The 20,882-nt window shown below is 40.7% G+C and overlaps 1 protein-coding gene and 1 non-coding gene across 9 annotated transcripts; both read right to left on the bottom strand.

Moving 5' to 3' along the window:
- Positions 1-92: 92 nt before the first annotated feature.
- On the bottom strand, positions 93-20,812 carry LOC6506900 (PAN2-PAN3 deadenylation complex subunit PAN3). 8 transcript variants are annotated; one of them, XM_001957002.4, is made up of 14 exons: positions 20,642-20,812; positions 18,786-19,210; positions 6,996-7,072; positions 6,205-6,303; positions 5,298-5,999; positions 4,747-5,224; positions 4,567-4,683; positions 4,159-4,279; positions 3,975-4,097; positions 3,790-3,919; positions 3,590-3,726; positions 3,342-3,533; positions 3,123-3,285; positions 93-3,031 (listed from the first exon to the last, which is right to left on the bottom strand). In XM_001957002.4, the coding sequence occupies exons 2-14, from the start codon at positions 18,817-18,819 to the stop codon at positions 2,924-2,926; spliced, it is 2,481 nt and encodes an 826-aa protein (XP_001957038.1). In that variant the 5' UTR covers positions 18,820-19,210; positions 20,642-20,812; the 3' UTR covers positions 93-2,923. The 8 variants fall into 8 exon arrangements, with proteins under 8 accessions (XP_001957038.1, XP_044570317.1, XP_044570316.1 ...); XM_044714382.1 differs by lacking the exon at positions 20,642-20,812 and adding an exon at positions 20,444-20,588; XM_044714381.1 differs by lacking the exon at positions 20,642-20,812 and adding an exon at positions 19,868-20,007.
- On the bottom strand, positions 281-403 carry LOC6508075. The gene has a single exon (XR_046008.2). It is a non-coding gene; the product is annotated as a U5 spliceosomal RNA (small nuclear RNA).
- Positions 20,813-20,882: the final 70 nt, after the last annotated feature.

Here is a 20,882-nt window from a genome sequence, read left to right as displayed (position 1 = left end):
AGAGAGAGACCAACACCAGATCGGCCAGAAGTCACTATTCAAAATTATCTCCAATTAAAAAAGACAGTAGTTTCCGCTATACTTTCCTGCTCCGCTTATCCCTTAATCCGACAATAATCCCCAACAGGCACAGAGAAAATTGTACATTCTCCAGTTTAACAGTAAATTTGTATTATAGAGTTGTAATTACGTAGTTAAAATAAAAACTATTAAAAAAAAAATACAAAAATGAATGTTTTTTCTTATTTCTTACAACTAAATTCATATTTATTTATTATGGCCCCAGTCTTACGACAGGGCACTACTAAAAAATTATTTTAGACTCATTAGAGTGCTCCTCTCCACGGAAATCTTTAGTAAAAGGCGAAAGATTTATTCGACAACTGAAGAGAAGCCAGAGTACTTTTGCCAGCTCTTGGCTGAGAACTACATGGCGCCTGCGCCAGAAGCGGTTGGGAATTATAAGCACACCGAAAAACAGTGGTTCGCAAAACTGTAGCATACTTTTAAGGGCTCACACATAGATGGAGCCACTAAGAAATCGCTTCCTATATTAAAGCCTTAATTTAAGGAGATTTTTCAAGAACTATTTCCAAAAATTAAATAAATACAAATTTTATTTTAAAAATTTTATTATTTTTTTTATTGGTTTTCTCAAAAAGTTTTTTTTTTACAATCTGTTTATTTGAATCGTTTTCCTTTCGTTTTAATTAAATAATTAGTCTTACGTTGATGTACACAATAATTTAAAAAATAAAGTACGCATGACGAACGAAAGAGGAGTTAAATTAGCCATAAATCACACTAAGCTGGTTAACTAACCGCAGCATCTACAGAGTTGAATAATTTCCGATGTAACACTTAGGATAGAATTGCCAAAAATTTTAAAATAGTTTCTTAGAGGAATTATGAGCCGACTCTGTAAAATGTAATTCTTAAAACATTCTTCGACTTTATATATGTATTGTATGTATTTATATTTTTTGTATTTTCGTTTTTTTTTTTGCAACAAAAATGATATTCAGAATGCAGTTTTCAAGTGTCTCGAACTAAATTGACCTTAATATGTATTAAAAGTTTCATTCTTTCTTGTATGTTTGGTGGTGGTGGTGGTGCGGAGTAGTTGAAGCCTTTTAGTTAGTTCCCCCATCGTATTCTCTTCTCGGTGATATGCGTCCGCGCAGGCGCAACGCGACTTCCGGACTGACTATATAGCCGGTAATAAAATTGGGGAAAATCCTGGGATCCTGGGTATCGAGTTGTATATGTAGAGACAGACTTTCATTAGCAAAATATTGTACTCGGATTTTCAGCGCGTGCTTTGCATCATATATCGTTTGTATCGCGAGAGATCGGCAGATCGGCTTGTGTATACTCTATATAGTGTGTATATATGTATATGGACCAACGTAAAATAGTTCAAATGTTTTGTTTTTGTTTTTGTAGATATTGCGTGCCGAAGACTCTTCTTTTTTGTTCAAAAATGGATGTATGTACATATCACGCTATGTGGCCTAGACAGTTAATTTCGTTTTGTAATTCAATTATAGATGCGCTTTCGGTTTCTATTACAGAGTTATAATTTCAGAGTTAAGTTCCTCGATGAGCTACTTTCTAGAGTCGCGCTGTGCGTCGCTTTTGCATGTTCCATGAACCAACATTTACATTTCTTTATAAATACATAGTTTCACTTCATTTCATTTTCATTTTTTTTTCTTTTTTAAATAGTATTTAGAAAAATTTGTGTTTTCTTTTTTTTTTTTTTTTTTGTTTCATTTTTAAAACATTTTGCTATAAAAAATACACAGTTGAAAAATAAAAACGTTTCTTGGTTGTTGTTCGAGTTTTGTGTCTGGATAGCTCCTTCCTTTCTTTTTCACAAAAAGACATTCCCTTTCCATTTTCAATCATCTTGGTTATATTTTGTGTTTCAACTGTTTTTTTTTTTTTTTTTTTGTGGGGGAAAAAGAGAGGCAGGCGGTCATTGTCAGACATGATGCTTTATAAACATTTGATGTGGTTCCTTGTTCGCTTTCTTACTTTCTCTACGTTTCTTTTTATCCTCGATCTAGTCCTTAAACCATTCTACTCTGCTCTGAATTTTGTATTTTTTTGTTGTTGCTCAACGAATTTTATTGCAAGTTGCAAGTTTTGTTTTTTTTTTTTTTTTTGTCATTACAGTTATTTTTTATTGTTGCAAAATTTTACAATTTTTTTCTTTCGATTTTTTTTTTAATACATATTTATAAATACTTTCATCCTCTCTTATCTCTGTAAAAATAGATCCACATTTTCTCAGCTCTTTCGTGTGATTTCTTTTTCCCGTTTTTGTATTTTTTTGCGTTTTCCTTTTTGCTGTTTTTTTTTGTTAACAAATTTTTCAAATTTTTTTTTTTTGTATTTATTTCGTTTTTGGAGAGATTTCGTTTTCAAAAAGTTTCTGTCGGGAATCGCTGGCGCTCCACAGGAAGCTCCTTGCGGCGTTTTTGAGTTGCTTGTTGAAGGTTTATTTTTTTATATTTCTTTTAAATTGTGGCTGTTTCTTTTTTGTATTGATTTTTAAATGCCTAAAATTTAGTTAAGAGCTAACATAACATTGGATATCAGTTTTCTTTCATATTTCTCGCTTTAAGTTCCTTATTTTTCGGTTTGGCTTAACAATACATTTTTCGTATTTTAAATTGTTTATGGTTTCTATTCGGCCAACGAGGGCCAAAATGTCTTAGTCGTAATGAATGTTCCGCTTATTAGTTAAACCGTATTTAAATCGTAGTCGCTGTTTGTGGTCGTGCGTTGGGGGGGCGGGGCGTTGGAGGAGCGTTGCTAAGTTGGTGGCTAAGTGAGCTTGCGCGTGTTTTCAGTTACACAGTTTCCTGTCAGTTTCCTGTTTGAGGTGCTCTCAGTTGCTCAGTTGATCAGTTGCTCAGTTGGTCGTGGACATCAGTTCGGAGAAGGCCTTCTCCAGACAATTCTTGAGTTCTGAATAGGAGACGATAAGCACCGACTGCTCATCGCGCGACATCAGTTGCACCTGCAATAGAACAATTAGGTTAGGAGACATCATAGCAATGGGTTCAGGATCCACACCATCTCTGGTGGTTCTCTCATCCGACTTGACTTACGCGCTCTATGGAGCCAGCATCCAGCTTGTTGAGGCATTGTACAATATGTGCGTGATCTAGCCAGGGCCGGCCATCCTCGGTTACGGAATGGAACAAATAATCGCGGAATAATTTCAACATGTATCTATCACCAGTCTCAGACCAAGTAAAGTCCAGATTAAAGCTGCGGGGGAAAACAAGTTACTAAACTGTCAAATTAGAACTATTATTGAAGCTCACTTGGGCCGCTCATTAATGCTATTTAGTTTGACCAAAATGCGATACAACCGCCCGTTCTCCATCTCCTTGGCCAACTCATCCTCCTGCATGTCTATCTGGCTTTGTAATGCATCCAGTTGCGTATAGAAACGGGCTCCAATCATGGGCATCAGATCGGTCACCGAGCGACGATTATTAGTGGTAAAGAGGTAACTAAAAAATAGGATAATTAACTAAGCTTTAGATTAAGGAATTAAAAGAATACTTACACTATAAAGTTACGCAGATCGGTGGAGTAGTTTCGGGTGACCATGTCGATGCTAGACTGGACATTGTCGCGTTGTACGGATTGGAGACAGCGGCAGGCCAAAGCTAATACTAAGCGACCCAGAGCGGTCAGATCATCCTGGAAGGATTATACAGATATTTTATTGTTTCTATAAAGGTAAAAAATATCCTTGTGCCATACCTGCTGGTGCATATTAACCAAGGCTAGTGGATTGGCTGCGTTGGGGTCGAATTGCGTGATATCCGAGATGCAGCACGAACTAAACCTCACTCTCTTTCCCGTAACTATAATCTTGGTGGGATCCAGAACCCTGAAAACAAAGAGGTTAGTAAGAGTATGCCAGCATCTAGCCAAACTCTACTCACTTGCAGGCCAGACCTGCCTGGTGGATGGCTCTCAGGCCGGCGGTCAGCTGCATGATGATCGACCAGATGGTGGACTCCGGCAGCAAAGGGCCGCTGTTCGATCGCTGTATGTTGCTCTTATGACTGAAAGAGAAAAAATGATAACATTTTAGAGAAGAATTAAAAACCAGTTAAGGAAACTCACCTGAAGGGGCGGGCATCGCCTTGGAATGGATCAGAGTAGCCGTTGGTATCTGGCGCTGGAGTGAAGTACTTGGCCAGCAGTGTCTGTGAGCCGGGATAATAGTCGTAAACTAATACTAAAGCTGCGAGGTCAGAGGGAGAAATAATCAGAACAGGCTACTACATTCTTTCTGGCTTACTAAGTGATTAAAACGAGTGTGATAAGGTAGTTGTGGTTTCTGAAGTGTTATGACTTTAGATTACAGATATTATGGTTTTTTTTTAGCATTCTTAAAATGGAATTGGCTTCTAATTGAAGATTGCTTGCCGTAATTCCCAAAACAGAACCCTAATACATAGTCCTCCAGATGTTTATCCTCCTACCTAAGCAACACAATTACCTCGCCCTAATTACCCTAATTTCACTTACAATTATCACCAAATGCTTTCGTCGTAAACACCTCACGCAATTGTACCACGTTCGTGTGCTGCAGCTTCTTCCACATCTCCACCAGCGTCATGCACTTGGTCGACTGCAGGCGGAACCCTAAAAGCCCACAAGTGACATGTAATTATTGTTTAATTAGCCAAATGGAGCTCTCCAACTCACCGTGCAACCTTCGCAGGCAGTACTTGTAGCCAGTGGTATTGTGCGTGGCCCGGTACGTGCTGGCGGGAAGTGTTAGTTTGGCGTGCAAGGGCTGGGCCGGCGGTTCCAGGGGATATAGGGCATGGTAGTTGTCCACCTCCATGGGGAGGGCGTGCTGGGCCGCCTCTGCTGCGTCCATGATCAGGTTAGAGATCTCGTTGCGGGCAAGAATTTCGGAGCGCATCTCGTCGGGTATGAAGAAGGCGGACTCCAGCTGGGTTTTCGGGTGCATGGTCATCACGTTGGAGGCCGGACCCGGATACACATGCCCCGTGTAGAACATTGTGGGCGGCACCCCGCCGACAGCGTTCATCGGCGCCACGGCACTGACGCCGTGGTGGGCGGGATGAGTGGTGTCCACCACAACTGAATTGACGACCGGCTGGTTGTTCTGTGCGTTGGCAGTTGGATAGAAGTAGATGGTGCCGCCGACGTTCTCCTGGAGAGGACAAGAGAGATGTTTCAAGAGAGGATTAGCCAATGGACCAGAGTCACCTCGGGGTGGCACTCACCTGATGGACGCTCGCCGGCATGGTGGTGGGTATGGGTGAGGCGCCGTGTGGTGTCATTCCGTGGGGCGGTGATTTCTCCCCCGGGCCACCGCCTCCTCCTCCGCCGCCGCCGCCACCACCACCGCCCGCCAGCATGGCCGCCGTGGGTGACTCCTGGCGCAACATCGCTCCGTGGCCCCGGTTCTTGAGTGGTGTCTGGGCCGACATGCTGCTGACGAAGGGCGCTGCAGCGGGATTCGGCGGTGGACCGCCGCCACTGATAGCTATGGGAGCTGATGCTACCGATACTGCTCCTCCGCCCCCTAGAGGTGGTTGTTGTTGTTGTTGTTGTTTTTGTTGCTGTTGTTGTTGTTGCTGCTGTTGTTGCTGCTGTTGCTGTTGTGCAATGGTGACAGTGGCAATGGAGGCAGATTTCTGCATCGAGAGCATGGAGGTGCCGCCGTTGGACTGTTGCTGTTGCTGTTTAGTTATGGTGGCGGATACGGTGGCCACCGAGGATGTGGACACAACTGGCGGCGGTGCACCGGCGGCGGCGGCTGCTGCTGCTGCTGCTGCGGCTGCGGCTGCGGCGGCCGCTGCTGTTAACCCATTGACGCCATTGAGTCCATTACTCAATTGCATAGGAGCGCTGTGATATGGTGCGTAGAAGTTGGGGGACGAGTTGATGCGTGTTGGAATGAACTCTGGCGACTGTGGTGTGACCTAATGAGAGGATAAAGGATAAAAGTTAATAATAATACTAGTAATAATCCAAAAACATAGACGACACAGGATGATGTGCTATTCTACCAACTACTAATACAGTACACTCCCGCTAGGACACTCAACTACTACCACATTTAAAGCACTTCCAAAGGATCTCTACTTCCGACAGGATCTCTAATTCAGGACAGAACTACGGCTTTACCTGGGACTTCTTATTAGCGGGTAGGGGCGAGTCCAGGTTAAGAAGCGAGAACCCGTTGTTCAGGCCATAACTGCTCGATGTGGCGACATTCTGGCGGTTCTGATACCCGAGTGACCCGAAACCACATGGACGGAAGTTCAAAAAAAGAAAAAAAGAAAAAAAAAGAGACACAAGTTTCAGGTTTAGAAATCGTGGGATCTGAATGGGTTTCCAAGAGCGAGTCTTGGGGGGATTGTTTGCCTTAGATAATGTAGGTATTATCAGGGGGTGTCTGTTACCTTATCGGAGGAACTCGAAACACCTCACATTTCAGGGAAAAAATAAATATTGTATTTAAAATATATTACTCTTAAGAGACCTCTTGTTGAACTCAATTATTCTCTGCTGATTTCTGCATTTAAACACTTTTTGTTAAGAACTCTGGTAGCTCCTCCTCCTCCTCCTCCCACACTCTTGGGAATTAAAATCCATGCATAAACACAAATTGATATTTTAAATAAACTATATAGTATATGGCACGACTTATATGGCACTTTGTGTGTCAGTGGACCCAAAAATAAATAAAAACTAAAACTCGGTCAAGTGTATATTATGTATGTGCGATACGGAGGCCGATGAAACTGCGAGTCAGTGAGCCAGTGAGCCATTGAGCCAATTGAGTGAAAACAAATAAAGCATAATTAAAAATACTTGAGGCTTGAGGCTTACTGCCATTCCAGCTGTTGACTTTGCTGAGCAACAGCTGTTTTAAGTCGGGGGTGATGGGTGGTGGGTGGTGGGTGATTACTTACCATATAGGTGGCGAGTTTACTCTCTGACGGTATACCATTCGTTGGCGAGAAGAAAATTGGATCCATAGCAGCCGTATCTGCAAATATATCATAGGGATATGATAATTGATTAGAAATCAATTAAACAAACATTTTGGCCCCAAAAAACTATCCCTCTGCAGGCCCTAATTCTACTATATTTCTTGTTATTTTCCACAGTTATCGATATGGCGATAACGGGGCGCGCGAGTAGGGCCCCCAACTCATTTTTAGAGTGTGCGCAATGTGTTGTTGTTTTTGGGTTCTGCTCCAAGTCAAAGCAGCAAAGTAAATAGCTGCCACAGCCAAGACGCAATTTCTGCGGTAAACACCTCTTATATGGACTGTCAAACTTGGCGAATTTGCATTTCACACATCTATGGGGCTATGGGATATGGGGGGAAACACTACTATACCTTCCTCTCCTATGTAGACAACTCGGAAGCAGCAGCGTCATGACTAACCAACGATTTTATGCTCTATTTTTTGCTCTGCCTCGTCTTAGGTCTTGGCTTTGGAAAAAGTCTCTTAGCTCTGATCTGAATTTTGAACGCCTTCGGAACGCTACCGGATATTCGATTACTGAATCAATGCTAAGCAGACTCGCACCTAGTCGTTTCTAATACTAAATTCTCATGCTGATTCCGATTCGGATTCTCCTCATTTCAAATGCACTGAAATACTAAAGCCAAACTGACACTGTTGCCCCCCAAGGGAAAGTGAAATATACATCAGCTGGGGGATGGTTTTGGGAGGGGAGGCGAAAAAAAAAAAACGAGTGTCGCGGGGGTACCGGGCCAATGCCTCTTGCCAACGTCCGAAGAGAAATCAAGTGATATTGGCCTTGAATTCTTCGCATATACTTGAATAAGTAAGCTTTTGGGGGCTATTTGGAGCAGGTTGTATTCGCTGTTGAGTCAATTTCGATAAAAAGTAAGTAATATAGAGTGTTTTAAACGAGGATACATTGGAGAGAGCTCTTTGGAGGTTCCACTACCCTATATATTGATATATATCTTTTATTAAATCACTTTATGCCTGATTTATGCCTGAAATTTATTAGATTTAGTTATTATAACTAATTATTATAGTTAATTAATTTAAAAGTCTCTTAAAGTTGCTCATTAAACCAAAAACAATCTTATGCTTGAAGAGTTTCATGAAAAGAGGCCTATTTAATTTAAATTATTAGACCCTATAGGGTACCTCGTAGTCCCCATTACCCCTTTTTGTTTACTAAATAACAATATAATTTCATTTTGGCCTCTTTCGGCTTTGTTGTTGTTGTTGCTGATGATGATGCCGTGTAGAAGCAATATAATTTGTAGCCCGATTTTATTTATTTGACTTGAAATTTGAAAACAAACACAAGAACAGAGCGCGAAACGTTTTAATTGAATGCCCATGATAATGATGATTGTTATTTGTGCGAGTAGGCGTTTTGGGGAGAGTGGGGGAAGGATGGGGGCGAAGGAACCTGTTTTGGCGACACAGCTGCAGTTTGAGAGCCACAAACAGGTGTTACAATGCTACAGTTTTATGAGGACTTGGCACTCGACTTAACTCCAGTGCTTGTCAAACCGGTAAGAACCAAAACAGTTGTTTTCACTTTACAAGCATAGACTCTGCCACTGGACTTTTGTTGGCATGACGTCGGCTAAAAAACAATGGGCTGACGACGTAGTATATATTGTATATAGTAGGCTTGCCTACTATATAGAAAACCGATGATTATTGGGCTGTTGCCTTATGCTGCGTTTCGCGGTGAAACAGACAGCTTTGTTTTGCTTCAAAGATCACGAACGCGTTCATGAAAAAGCCACACACCAACACACAGCTAAACACTCGCCACTCTGATATACCCTTATATATACCCAAATACTACATATTGTGGGGGGGAGCAGGCTAAACAATAACAAAAAGTACGCTGTTACGTCACGTAAGTTCATATGTAGATGTGGCAGAGCGGGTGTCGCTTAGTTTACCATTTACCGTTTTATTTTTTGTTTTTGTTTTCGCCGTGTGTCACTCGGCTTTTGTTATTGTTTTTTCAACGACGACGGACGGAAGGACAGGGGGGTGCCGCTCGTAATTTCTGCTGCTCGGCGGCGGCGGCGTAAGTGTAGTGCATATACTCGTATGCAAAAAAAACCAGGTGCTAAACATCGGACGATCGATCGCGCCACGAACCGAGCGGCAGCGCTGCGTTCTCTCAAATGAGAAGGCAGCCACGGTGCGCGGAAAAAGCCGCTGAATGGGGCCGCGATACGGCACAGTGGGATGGATGGACAAAGTAAACAATTAAAAATAAATTATATATTTTATGGAAGGGGGAGTTTAGGAAATTAATATCTCTTCATTTCGCTCAATATATTTTTTAAGCTTAAGTTATAAACTTGTTCTCATTTCACTTTAAAATGTATCCCATCCCACAGTGCGGCAGTGAGAGGGCCCAACAGCTAAAGCGCTCAAGAGAGCGAGAGAGTGAGAACGGAGCTGTTCCCACAGTGGCTGCCAAACTGTGTGACGATGACAGACGAGCGGAGAAGACAAAGTGGGCGTGTGGAGTGGGGCTTGCTCGCTCGCCCGCCCGATTAACTGTAAATATGTGGCCATAGGCTGCAATTGTTGTTGATATTGCTGCAGGTACAGTGGAGACTCCAGCACACTTACTAATAGAGGTGGGCATGGGCTCGTGTTTTCGTCGTGGCACGCGTGCGCACGCAAAACAAATTCTTAACATTCCAGTTAGCTTAGGGCAAATTTTAAACCTTTGTTGTACTAGACTTACAAGCTCTAACTTAGATAAAATTATGTTTATAAATAGAAATATGTAAAATATTAATAAGATTTTCCTACATATATGTACATATAAAATACAATATGTATTAAGATACTTTAATTTGATAAAAAAAAATATATATGTATACCTATGCCTATAAAAATAAATAATGTAAATAGTATAAGGTTGTCAAATATCTCCCTTCCGCTTTTTTGCTCTTTATTCAATGCTTTATAAAAAGTGTTACAGTGATCGGATTTAGTTCAAATATGCGCCATTTTGTTCGATAATCTGTTTCCATCTAGACGGCAACTTCATAATACCTCCCTCGTAGAAGCCCCCCTCCTTATTTGCGAAGAACTCGGACAGCCACTTTTCACAAGCCTCTTTTGAGTTCAACTTTACACCACCAAGGGCGTTCGCCATGGACAGGAACAGGTGGTAATCACTTGGCGAGCGGTCCAGTTGTAAAAAAAACGTTCTGGACCGAATCAACGCCTGCGATATGTCTTTCAAGCGGCAGCATATCGCAGGCGTTGATTCGGTCCAGAAGGTTTTTTTGCGTCAAATCATGCGGCACCCAAACATCAAGCTTTTTTTTGTATCCAGCCTTCTGCAGATGGTTTAAAATGGTTTGGTGACTAACTCCCATCTCCTGGGCGATGTCACAAGATGCCACATGCCGGTCTAACTCGATGTATTCCATGATTTGATCGGTATTTGTCGTCACAAGTCTTTTGCCGGCTGGCTTATCCATGGTGTCGTTTTCACCGGCTCTGAATCGTCGAAACCATTCCTCCGCGGTTCGAAGTGATAGAGGTACCATCCCCCAAAACACCATTAATCTCACGGAACGTTTCTCTAGCGGATTTGCCTTTAACGAAGGAAAACTTTAAAATAGCGCGAATTTCGGCGTTAGTGAACTCCATGTTTACACATAGCCGCGAAATTCAAAAGACAAAAAGGCGGAAGGGAGATATTTGACAACTTTATATATTTCGTGGCGGGTCGTGTTGGCAAAATTCAGCCCATGCCCACCTCTACTTACTAATCAAAAAAAATATAAACAAAATTCCTTGTCTGGCGATAATTCTTATCAAAATTCTCAATCATGAAATTAATTTTTAATAAAATATATTGCTTTATTTGAAATAGTCACTTTTTGATGGCTCCACTGTGGTGGGAAAGTTCAAGCTCTGCAGGCACGGCACACGCGGAACACTAACAAGAACAATGAAAATCCATTCGTGTTGTTTTTTGTTTGTTTGCTTATTTTACTTATTTCTCTAGCAGCCCCCAAGTGCCCCCAAGTTTGGGAGGCTCTCTCTCTCTCTCTCTCCCCGACTCCCAGTTACCAGTCCCCAGTTCCCAGTTCCCATTCCGATTCCAATGACCCTTATTCACTTTTTTTTTTTTTTTCCATCTGGGGGTATTGCATTCTGTTTGTTCTCGCGATCATGTGTTTGCGCCCCACTCTAACCGAAACGGGTATTTTGCGGATTTTAATTATGCGATTCGGTGGGGGCCGATGGCGACTGTGGCGCAGGGGGCGGGGGGCGAAGCGATCATCTGATAAGTTCGCATCTACATATGTATGTGTGTATATAGAGGGGGGAGGGAGGTGGCAGGGGGTAGGGTGCTCTAACGCACACACGTGGCTCTCGCAATGTAATAACAATAATTGAGGCGCATACTCTCGTAAGCACATAAATGAAATATTTATAGCCGAGCCGAGCCGAGCCGAGGCTTTGCCTTCATTATCAGCCCCAGCCACAACTGCCAGCACTCAGCGGAGCACATGATAATAGAAGCACTCCCACAAATGGCTCTTGTAACTCCGCACTAGAAATAAGGTCCACCCATAAAAGGGATCAATACAAATTAATAAAAAAAAATGTGTATTTCAAAAGCATGAATGGAAAGATATCTTCTTCTATCGGAAAGAGAGACAACTTTTAAACCCTTCTACTTATATTCTTCATTTATCTAAGAGATAATATATCTTTCGGATAGACTATCAGATATAGAATCTGATATATCTAATACTATCAGCCCACAACCCATTACAAATATATTTAAAAAATGTTCTTAAAGAAATTTTCCTAGATTTGTAAGCAGATTAAGTGAAGAATCGATATAAAAGTTGTCTAAGGTATTTCTTTAACAAAAAATCTTAAAAATATTCGACAAAAAATCTTAAAAATATGTTGTTCCTAGATTTTGATGCAGATTTGTGGAGAATTAATCCACAAATCTTTTAAGGGATTCCTCCCAAGGATCGAAGTAATATTGACAAAGATATAGCTGTCACAGTAGGCCATATAGTCCTTCCCATACATGTTCCAAATTAAAGGGGATCACGCAGAAAAATGATCGAAAAATCGAAAAAATATTTTGATCCTAGATTATGTCGCAGATCGGCGGAAAATCTATCTACAAATTGTTTAAGATATCCCGCTTAAGAATCGGATGATTATTGGCCAAGATATAGCCTTCGCAATGGCTCAAAATGGCTCTCCATGCATTTTCATAATTTTCAAAGGGGAATCCCCCAGAAAATATCACAAAAAATCTCAAAAATATTTTGCTTCTAGATTTTGATACAGATCGACGGAGAACCGATATAAAAATCGCTTAAGGTATTCCTTTTAAGGATTGGATAATTTTTGCCAAAGATATAGCATTTGGAGTGGGCCATATAGTCCTTCCCATATATTTTCAACATTTTGAAAATTTCCCAAAAAATCTGAAAAATATTTTTGTTTCAGATTTTGATGCAAGTCGACGGAGAACCGATCTACAAATCATTTAAGGTATTCATTTCAATGATCGGATTATTTAAACCAAAGATATAGACATCTGAGTAGGCCACATTGCGCTTCCCATACATTTTGAAAGACTGGAAGGGGATCCACCAGAAAAGTGATTACCACAGGCCTGCCATCTCGATGAGGAATAAATTATATCCGCAATAATAGTCAGAAAAGCATGTCGGGGGAATCTACAAGACGTGGACTAACTGCCGACTTCTGTTCTTGGCCGGGGTGAGTGTCTAAACTTGGCCAGCAGAACCGAAAACCGCTTGTCAATCGCTTTTAATGCTGATCGTCGTCGTCGTCGCCAACTGGGCTTTAATATTGGCCAGAGTTGGGGGCTCCGAGTGGCGGCGGCGGCGGTGAGTTGGCCAACAGACGAGTTTGGTTGGTTTTAAGCCAGAGGCGGCAACAGCCATGCGGCGTATGGCGGCAACTCTGTGACCCAATTTGCCGCCGAGCAACAACAGCTGCTTTCAATCATAGACGCTCCGGCGAACAGCTGTGCAAGCGTTTTTGGAGCGAGGGAGGTCAGCCAGAAGGCGAAGGGGGGAGTATAGGGGTATAGGGGGTAAGCTCACACAAAACAATTGCGAAAGCCACAAGCGTCCGAAATGTAAATTGTGTGTAAATATGTACACATTAAATTAAGCCTACCTCGCATGCGATTTCGATTTCAACACCGCGAAGTTTGAAATTTTTTTTGTTTTTTTTTTCGAAATGCGGCCATCGAGTTGACAAAAAAAAGTGTGAGGGGGGAGAAGAGTGGGCGGAAGAGCACCAGAGTGAGCGGAAGTTGTAAATGATACAGTGTGACCAGTCTAAACTGGATTATTCAAAAAGAGACATCACTTTGTGAAAGTTCTTCTTCACCTTTCCCTCCCACAGGGCTTGTACTGTCCTGCTCTCCTGCTTGGCGTCTCAGTTACAGTTTTAGAGCCTCAGAGCAAGCGCTTGATTGATGGCTTCGCGTGATTGACGACAAACAGGTCACTTTACCTTCCGAGGGGTTAACACATGTCACGCATTATATTCCGATTCTCAACTGTTTTTTTTTTATCGCTCCTCCTCTTCTAGCCCGTCTAGTACCGTTAAGACCTCGCATATGATAATTACAACAACAAGCGGCGGCTACGACCAGGGGCGTAGGTGGCGATGGGGGCGTGTTTTGGCTGGCGATTGGAAACGCGTCGCTTGCTAACGTTCGCGGCCGCGACTAACATATGAGTGAGTGAGGTGACAAAAAAAAAATAAAAAATAACCCGCCGAAAGGTAAGCGCTAAGGTGAGCTAAAGAGAGCAAGAGATAGAAAGAGAGAGGAAAATGAAAAGCAAACACCTCTCCCCACAAAAGCACGAAGCAAAGTGCAAAAGCAAACAGCAAAGCAAATCGAACACTAAAGAAAACATGAAAATAAACACAAACAAAGCCCCCAACGAAGCAAAGCAACAATCCGAAAAAAAAAGCAAAACATGCACAGTTTTAGAGTAACTGGATGAGGTAAATATTATGGGAAGCGGCCAGAACTGATAATGGAAGTGGAAAATAATCAAAGTAATAAGATAAGACAAAATAAATTAATATATTTTGATAATCAAAAAGAAATATTTTTTTATTAATTTATAATTGTCTTTTTTTTTTAAAAAAAAAAAGGATTGAACTTTAAACTTAGACTTAGATCCTACATTTCTATACTGGCTGGCACGTGTCCGGACCACGCACTTGGCCAACTGTCTTGATGGACCAAGGGGGGTCACCAAGGGATACATGCCCCATTAGTATCACATATGTGTGTGTGTGTGCAATGCGTGTGTGAAAAACATTTCGGCTCAAGGGCACAGTGTGATTTTTGGCAAGCCGAAAAGCGAATGCGAAATTAAATAGCCACACACCCGGAGACAAAGGGGCTAGAGCCCAGAGGAATGTGTGGGAGGTGGGGGCTTATTAGCCATTTGCCAAAAAGACAAAAAAAAAAGAAAAAGAAAAGAGAAGAAGAGGAAGAGGAAAGAGCCTGCGTGCCAACAAAAGAATGTGTTGCATACTTTGTTGCGCTGCCTCTTGGAATTTCGCGAATGGCAAACAAACAACAACAACAACAATAACAAGAGAGTGTTGCAAAAACAAAAGTGACAAGTCTGGCACATTAGCGACGTCAACTTGTCTGCAACGACGCTGGCAACGCGGTAATTAAATTATGGGGAACGGCCGCACGGCACAGGGCGCTTCAAGAGGGTGGTGGGATGAGTGGGGGAATGTGCGCTGAAGAACGCAACATTTCACGCTAATTTCCCGCTAATGCCGATTTAGTAAATTGCAAATTCTAGACAGTCTCTGAGCTAACACTGTCAGGCTGTCATGGTGTTATGAGAGCCTAACTAATCACTGTATTATGAGAGGGGGTGTTAAATAATGACATAGATTTTAAGAGAGAGCTAATAATTAATTTTTAACATTAAACAAAGAAATTATGAAAATGATTTCCTTTTCATTATAATCTAATGTTTATATAACAGATTCCATAACTCAACACACCATAGAACACATATCCGTCCACGAACAAATGTAAAAACTATTTCAAGAGTAATATTTAATAAATATTATTTATCTTCTAGAATCAAGGTAATACATTAGGAACTTAATATATAATAATCATATTAGTTCTTTAAATTCACTAATATAATGAAACCCTTGAAGAAAGTTCCCACACTCCATCAACTCTTAAGCAAAACTCATTCATCGTATCATTATTTTAGATTTTTACCATATTATATCTTCAAATTATATAACATAAATAATAATGAAACCCTTAAAGACAGTTCCTACTCTTCCTTTAACTCTAAATCAAACTAAAGCATTCATCGTATTATATTAATCGTGTAATCCTTTTAATCATAGTTAGCATTTAATACAATCTTGATTTAAAATACTATATCTTATATCTTCAAATTATAAAATATATACATAATTATCATATAACCTTACAGAATGATTCAACTTTCCATCAAATTCCATCTAAAGCAAACTATCTCATTCATCGTATCATCCATACTTAGCTCTTAATATCTAGATATTATATCTATTTTAGATCTTCAAATCCTATATTATAATGAAACCCTTATAGCCAGTTCTAACTCTTCCTTTAACTCCAAACTCTAAATCTAACGCATTCATCGTATAATATTAATCGTATCATCGTATTAATCATACTAAGATATAAATACTAGCTACTAGCTAGTAATACAAACTTCTTATAATATTCCAATAATTCCTATAATATAATGAAGCCTATATATAATGAAATCCCATAATATAATAAAGAATGTTTCAACTCTCCCTTAACTCTAAAGCAAACTAATTTATTCATCGTATCATCAAATTAATCGCATCATTGCATTAATCGCACTATCGTATAAAATATACTTCTCACTTATTGTTATTTGTTATTAAATTTTCCCTAATAGCCCTTTCCTCAAGTCCCCATCGAAAGAGTCTATTTTTAGAGATAAACAAAACACATTTTGAGGAAAAGCGCTTGAGGATTCGGTGATGAAAAACTTATTCGCAGGCAATTTCCGCGCCATATTGTAAACAAAAGAGGAAAAGTGGAAAATACTGGGTCGGGGGAAGGAAAATAGGGACTCCTTCCTGTCGCGGCAGACAACAAAATCGAGTATAATCAATCGATAGTTATTTTTTGTCGGCACATTTTCATGTTTCGTGCACAAAGAGCTACAGCCAGACAATAAAAAACTAGATAGAAATAAAATTAAGCGTGTCTGTGTTTTGTTTTTTATATTTTTTGTTGAATGACTGAAGTGGGGGCGGCCCTTTTGGGGGGGCCTTTAGTTGGTGCGTCAATAAAATTGAGCGAAAATATTTGCAAAGCGTCCGGCCCAGACCTTTTCTTCTCTTTTCTTTTATGGTCTATAAACAAAGGCCAAAATTGGATATTTCAAGAGGCGGTTTGGGGCACAAATAATGACCAAATTCAGACATACTTGGAGGAGACAGCCCCTGACCTGCAACTTAGAAATCAATATCCAGAAGATCTCCAATTTCGGCTTTGGCAAAAAGGCAAAAAAAAAAACCAAACAGTTTACAGATGAGAGTGCAGCGAAAAAGGAGCCAGTTGTGGGGAAACCAGTTCTCGATTCCGCCCAACCAGAACGGGCACACAACAAAGAATGGTAGCATGGGCCAGTAGTGGGGCTAGAGGGGCGGAGGAAAAGCAGTAGGGCTCAGTTGAGACCATCAACATCAACAGGTAACCCAGTGCACCTACAGACAGACTGAAAAGCAGAAAATGCAGCAATAGCACTAGCACCAGAAGTGGCCATCACGAGCCATCATCGAAGTCAATGTGTTTCCGTCAGCTGCCGTTGCCCTCTCCGGCTGGCTAGTGGTGGAGTGGAGTGGAGTGGCCATGGAGTGGATATTGCCGTTCCTGACTGCCATGACTGCCAGTCTTCCTGCTGTTTTTCTGTTGTCTTCCTGGGCTCTGTTGTTTTGACGCCGCGGAGGAGCCAAGTTTTTCGGCTCAGCAAACTGGTTTAAAAAGAGTGCTTTTCTCATCATGCCAGTAGGTAGGTTTTCATTCCCTGGCTATAGGGCTATCACAAGAGATATATTTGAGATCTAAGTGGATTAGTTCTATCATAGAGGGACTATATTACTGATACAGTGTTACTTTCTAACTACAAATAGCTCCTGAGGAAGGTTTTTCAAACTTTTCGGTAGGTTCTTAGGTCCTAGCTGGGATCATCTCATAAAAGACCATATAGAGTCTATATATAACTTATATATCATTGATTTGTAACTAAAAATAGATCCCTAGGAGCTAGGTTCTTAGGTCCTAGCTAGAATCTTTTGCTAAAATACCATATAGTGACCAAATATCACTAATATATCATTACTTTCTAAATAAAAATAGCTTCTAAGGACTGTTTTTCCATGATTTTTGGTAGGTTCTCAGGTCCTAGCTGGGATCATTCGATAAAAGACCTTATAGGGACTATCTATAACTGATATATCATTAGTTTCCAACTAAAAACAATAGCCTAGAACTATTTTTCAATGATATTCGGTATGTTTTAAGGTCCCAGCTGGAATCATTTGATAAAAGACCTCATAGGAACTATATATACAACTGATATATTATTAGTTCCTAACCAAATATAGTCCCAGAAACCATTTTCTTGATTTTGATTCTGGATTATATATATTAGAACCTAAGCACTTAGAGATCTATTATTCCTCTATTTCTTTCCAAGATCTTTTAAAAACCCAAAACCCCTAAAAGACAAAGATCATATGTATAGGATAGGGTATATAGGGTCCCCCATATAAACAATAAAGTCACTCCATTCCAGTCTTATTGTTTCAGATTTGGCGAAGGGCAGGACCGAGAACCGATAATTGAGTGGCGAGGAAGTGGTTTTTCCTGCCCTACCTGTATGAGTTTTCCCATTCTCTCCGCTTCCTATTCTCTTCTCATATTCTTATGCTTATTCGTTCTGGACAAAGAAAATCATCATAATCTAGAATGCAAAGTGTGGAACTTGTTCCTGATCCCAGGAGGGGTTGCAAGGAGCATGGAGCAAGGATGAGAATTTCCAGGAATAAGGGAAAAACAATAATCGATGGCATCGCAGTGGCAGAAGCAGAAGCAGAAGCAGGCAGGGAATGCAAGTAATTAAAGGGAAACGGGTGGGTCACGGTAGATTGATTTCACCGAGATTCCCTACCCTCCCTATCCACCACATCCTTGCCCCTCTTAGCTATCGCTTTTATTGCTCCGGTCACGTCCTGAGAGTGGGCCGTGTAATTGGCAATAATCACAAGATGCGCTTTGAAACGAAAATTCAATTTACATGCCGCGCCAAGGCAGAGCTGGAGGACACAACAGGACCCATACTTGGGATGTGCCAGGCCGCTTATGAAATATGCCAAAGGTGACTTCCATTAAAGGTCAGGTGGGGTCGGGTCGGGTCGGACAGTGGAGGGAAAAGAGACAGAAAATATTAGATACTTTTTTTAAGATAAGATACTACTAGATGTATATTCGATTTATTTATTATACCTGCTCTAATAGCTCTGATATTTTTACTGTCTTTGATTTGCTTTGCATTGTCTTTGTTTTGTTTTTTTATTTTTTTTTTTTGCTTTTTTTGCACTTACCTGCCGGGAAGAAATTGTTCAAGAACGTTGACATTTTTCTCTCCTCTTCTCACATCCACCTCCGGTTTCGTTTCGTTTCGCTTTGTTTTTGTTTTTGTTTTTTTTTTTCGTTTTAAGGGTGCACTGATTTAAAAAAAAATAATAATAAAGTGCTCTTTTTTTTTTGTTTTTATTTTTCTTTTCTTTGATTTTCAATTTTTTATTTTTATTTTTTTTTTTTAATTTTTTAGAAAATGTAAACATAAATTTAAATAAGACATACAATCCGCGCTTAACTTCTAAAATGTCACATTACACATTTTCACATAATTAATTGTTTTTTTTTTTTTTAGATTTTCCTTTTTTTTTTTATTTAGTTTTTTGTTAAAGTTTTTTTCGATTGAAATGCATTTTCGGGCAAATAATTAACAATTGAGGCGCATCGACTGCAAATCAGAGAGAGAGAGAGAGAGAGAATAAAACAAGTTAGTATACAATTATTTTCCATCGTTCGTGCGTGGGCCGCACGCATAACGGTAAAGCAAAGACACTCAGTACAGTGGAGCGTCTAATCATTTCCTTTCTATCCTGCTAGCTAGTGCGCCTTAGGGAAGGTGAACTGTAACTTTATTTGTTCTCCGGACTGTTTGTTTTTTTTTTTTTCTGTTTTTTGCAAAAAAGGGCGACGAAACGAAATCCAAAAAAGCAACAGCACATCACTAGGAGGAGGGGCGAGGGGGCTGCTTGGATTTCATTTAATTTGTGTGTGCAAGTATGAGTGTGTGAACTTTTGTTGTTGTTGTTTCTCCAAATATACAGACACAATTGCGCGCATATTACTTTGATTTTTCACTTTTTTCCTTGGAGAGCAGAACCAGAAGCAGCAGGCTCTTATTTTTTTTTCTCCATATTTTTAGAGTTTTTCTATTTAGGCACCATCCATACACACACACACACACACACAGGGGCACATGGACACCCCGAACCTGCGCCAACACACGGCAGGCAGGCAGACAGACTGCTTCACTTTTTACAAGCTATTTCCTTCCCCCGTTATAGCACTTGAAGGAGTTTTCTTTTCTTTTTTTCATTATTATTTTTACCAACGAAAATATATTCTTCCACGCAGCGAAAAACAGGCAAATAAGAAAAACGCTACCGCGATTGGGGCTGCCCGAATGAAAATGAGGGAAAGGAAACGCAAAAGACGATCCAGCACTGAGCTGAAGCCACATGGAGTCCACAAGAGCACCACAGCAGCACCTTCTCTGTTTGTATGTGTGTGTGTTTCTTTGTGGGTGTGCAATAAAACAACAACAATTACAGCTGTGTTTGCAACAGTGGAACTTGTTGGAGAGTGGTGGGAAAATGTCTGCGGTCAGGATATTTTGCAGGATATATGTATACGATTGTCGAAGCCCTAGCAATTGTCGTTTTTATATATACGAATCGAGGGGTGGGGGGATGGTAGTTCAACAGGACTCAACAGCTGGTGGCGCACAGGCAGCCAGCGCAAGGATGCGATCCACATAGAGAAAAGTGGGAGCTTGAAATGGAGCCATATTTGTGGAACTAAAAACAGCTGGCTGCAAAACTACCAATGGAGAGGGGGGCACTTCGGAAAGTCTACTGCGAAATAGAATAATTTGAGTAGATTTATGCGGTTAGTCACAGTATACCTTTGATCTAGAAGTTCTTATTTTCTTTTTTTTGGAGTTTTGAGTTCTTATTTTACGTTCCGCTGCCGCTGTTAAAGCCACAAGCATACCCAAGCGGACGCGACACACACACACACACATACACACACTCGCACGCCACAGTCTGGAATGGAGATTTGGGAAATCGGTGGCGAGAACCCACTTCCCCGAGCCACTTACATGCCGACCAGAGTCCGCAAAGCCCCCAGAGCCATTTCACTTAATTTTAACACAAGTAACTTTAATTTTAACAACCCAACCCAAGCGGCGATAAAAAAATAACAAACAATAATACTATTGTGCTACGCTTAGATATTCTGAAAGTCCATCACTAAGGCATCTATCGATTGGCTATTTCTTATCGATGGTATCTGGAAAAAGGCTAAATTTAGCGGGAAATCGAAAAGCTCCCAGCACTAAT

The sequence above is a fragment of the Drosophila ananassae genome, chromosome 2R, assembly GCF_017639315.1.
Source record: "Drosophila ananassae strain 14024-0371.13 chromosome 2R, ASM1763931v2, whole genome shotgun sequence".
NCBI classification, from domain to species: domain Eukaryota; kingdom Metazoa; phylum Arthropoda; class Insecta; order Diptera; family Drosophilidae; genus Drosophila; species Drosophila ananassae.
The sequence above is the reverse complement of the archived record's forward strand: the minus strand, read 5'-3'. Positions and strand labels throughout refer to the sequence as shown.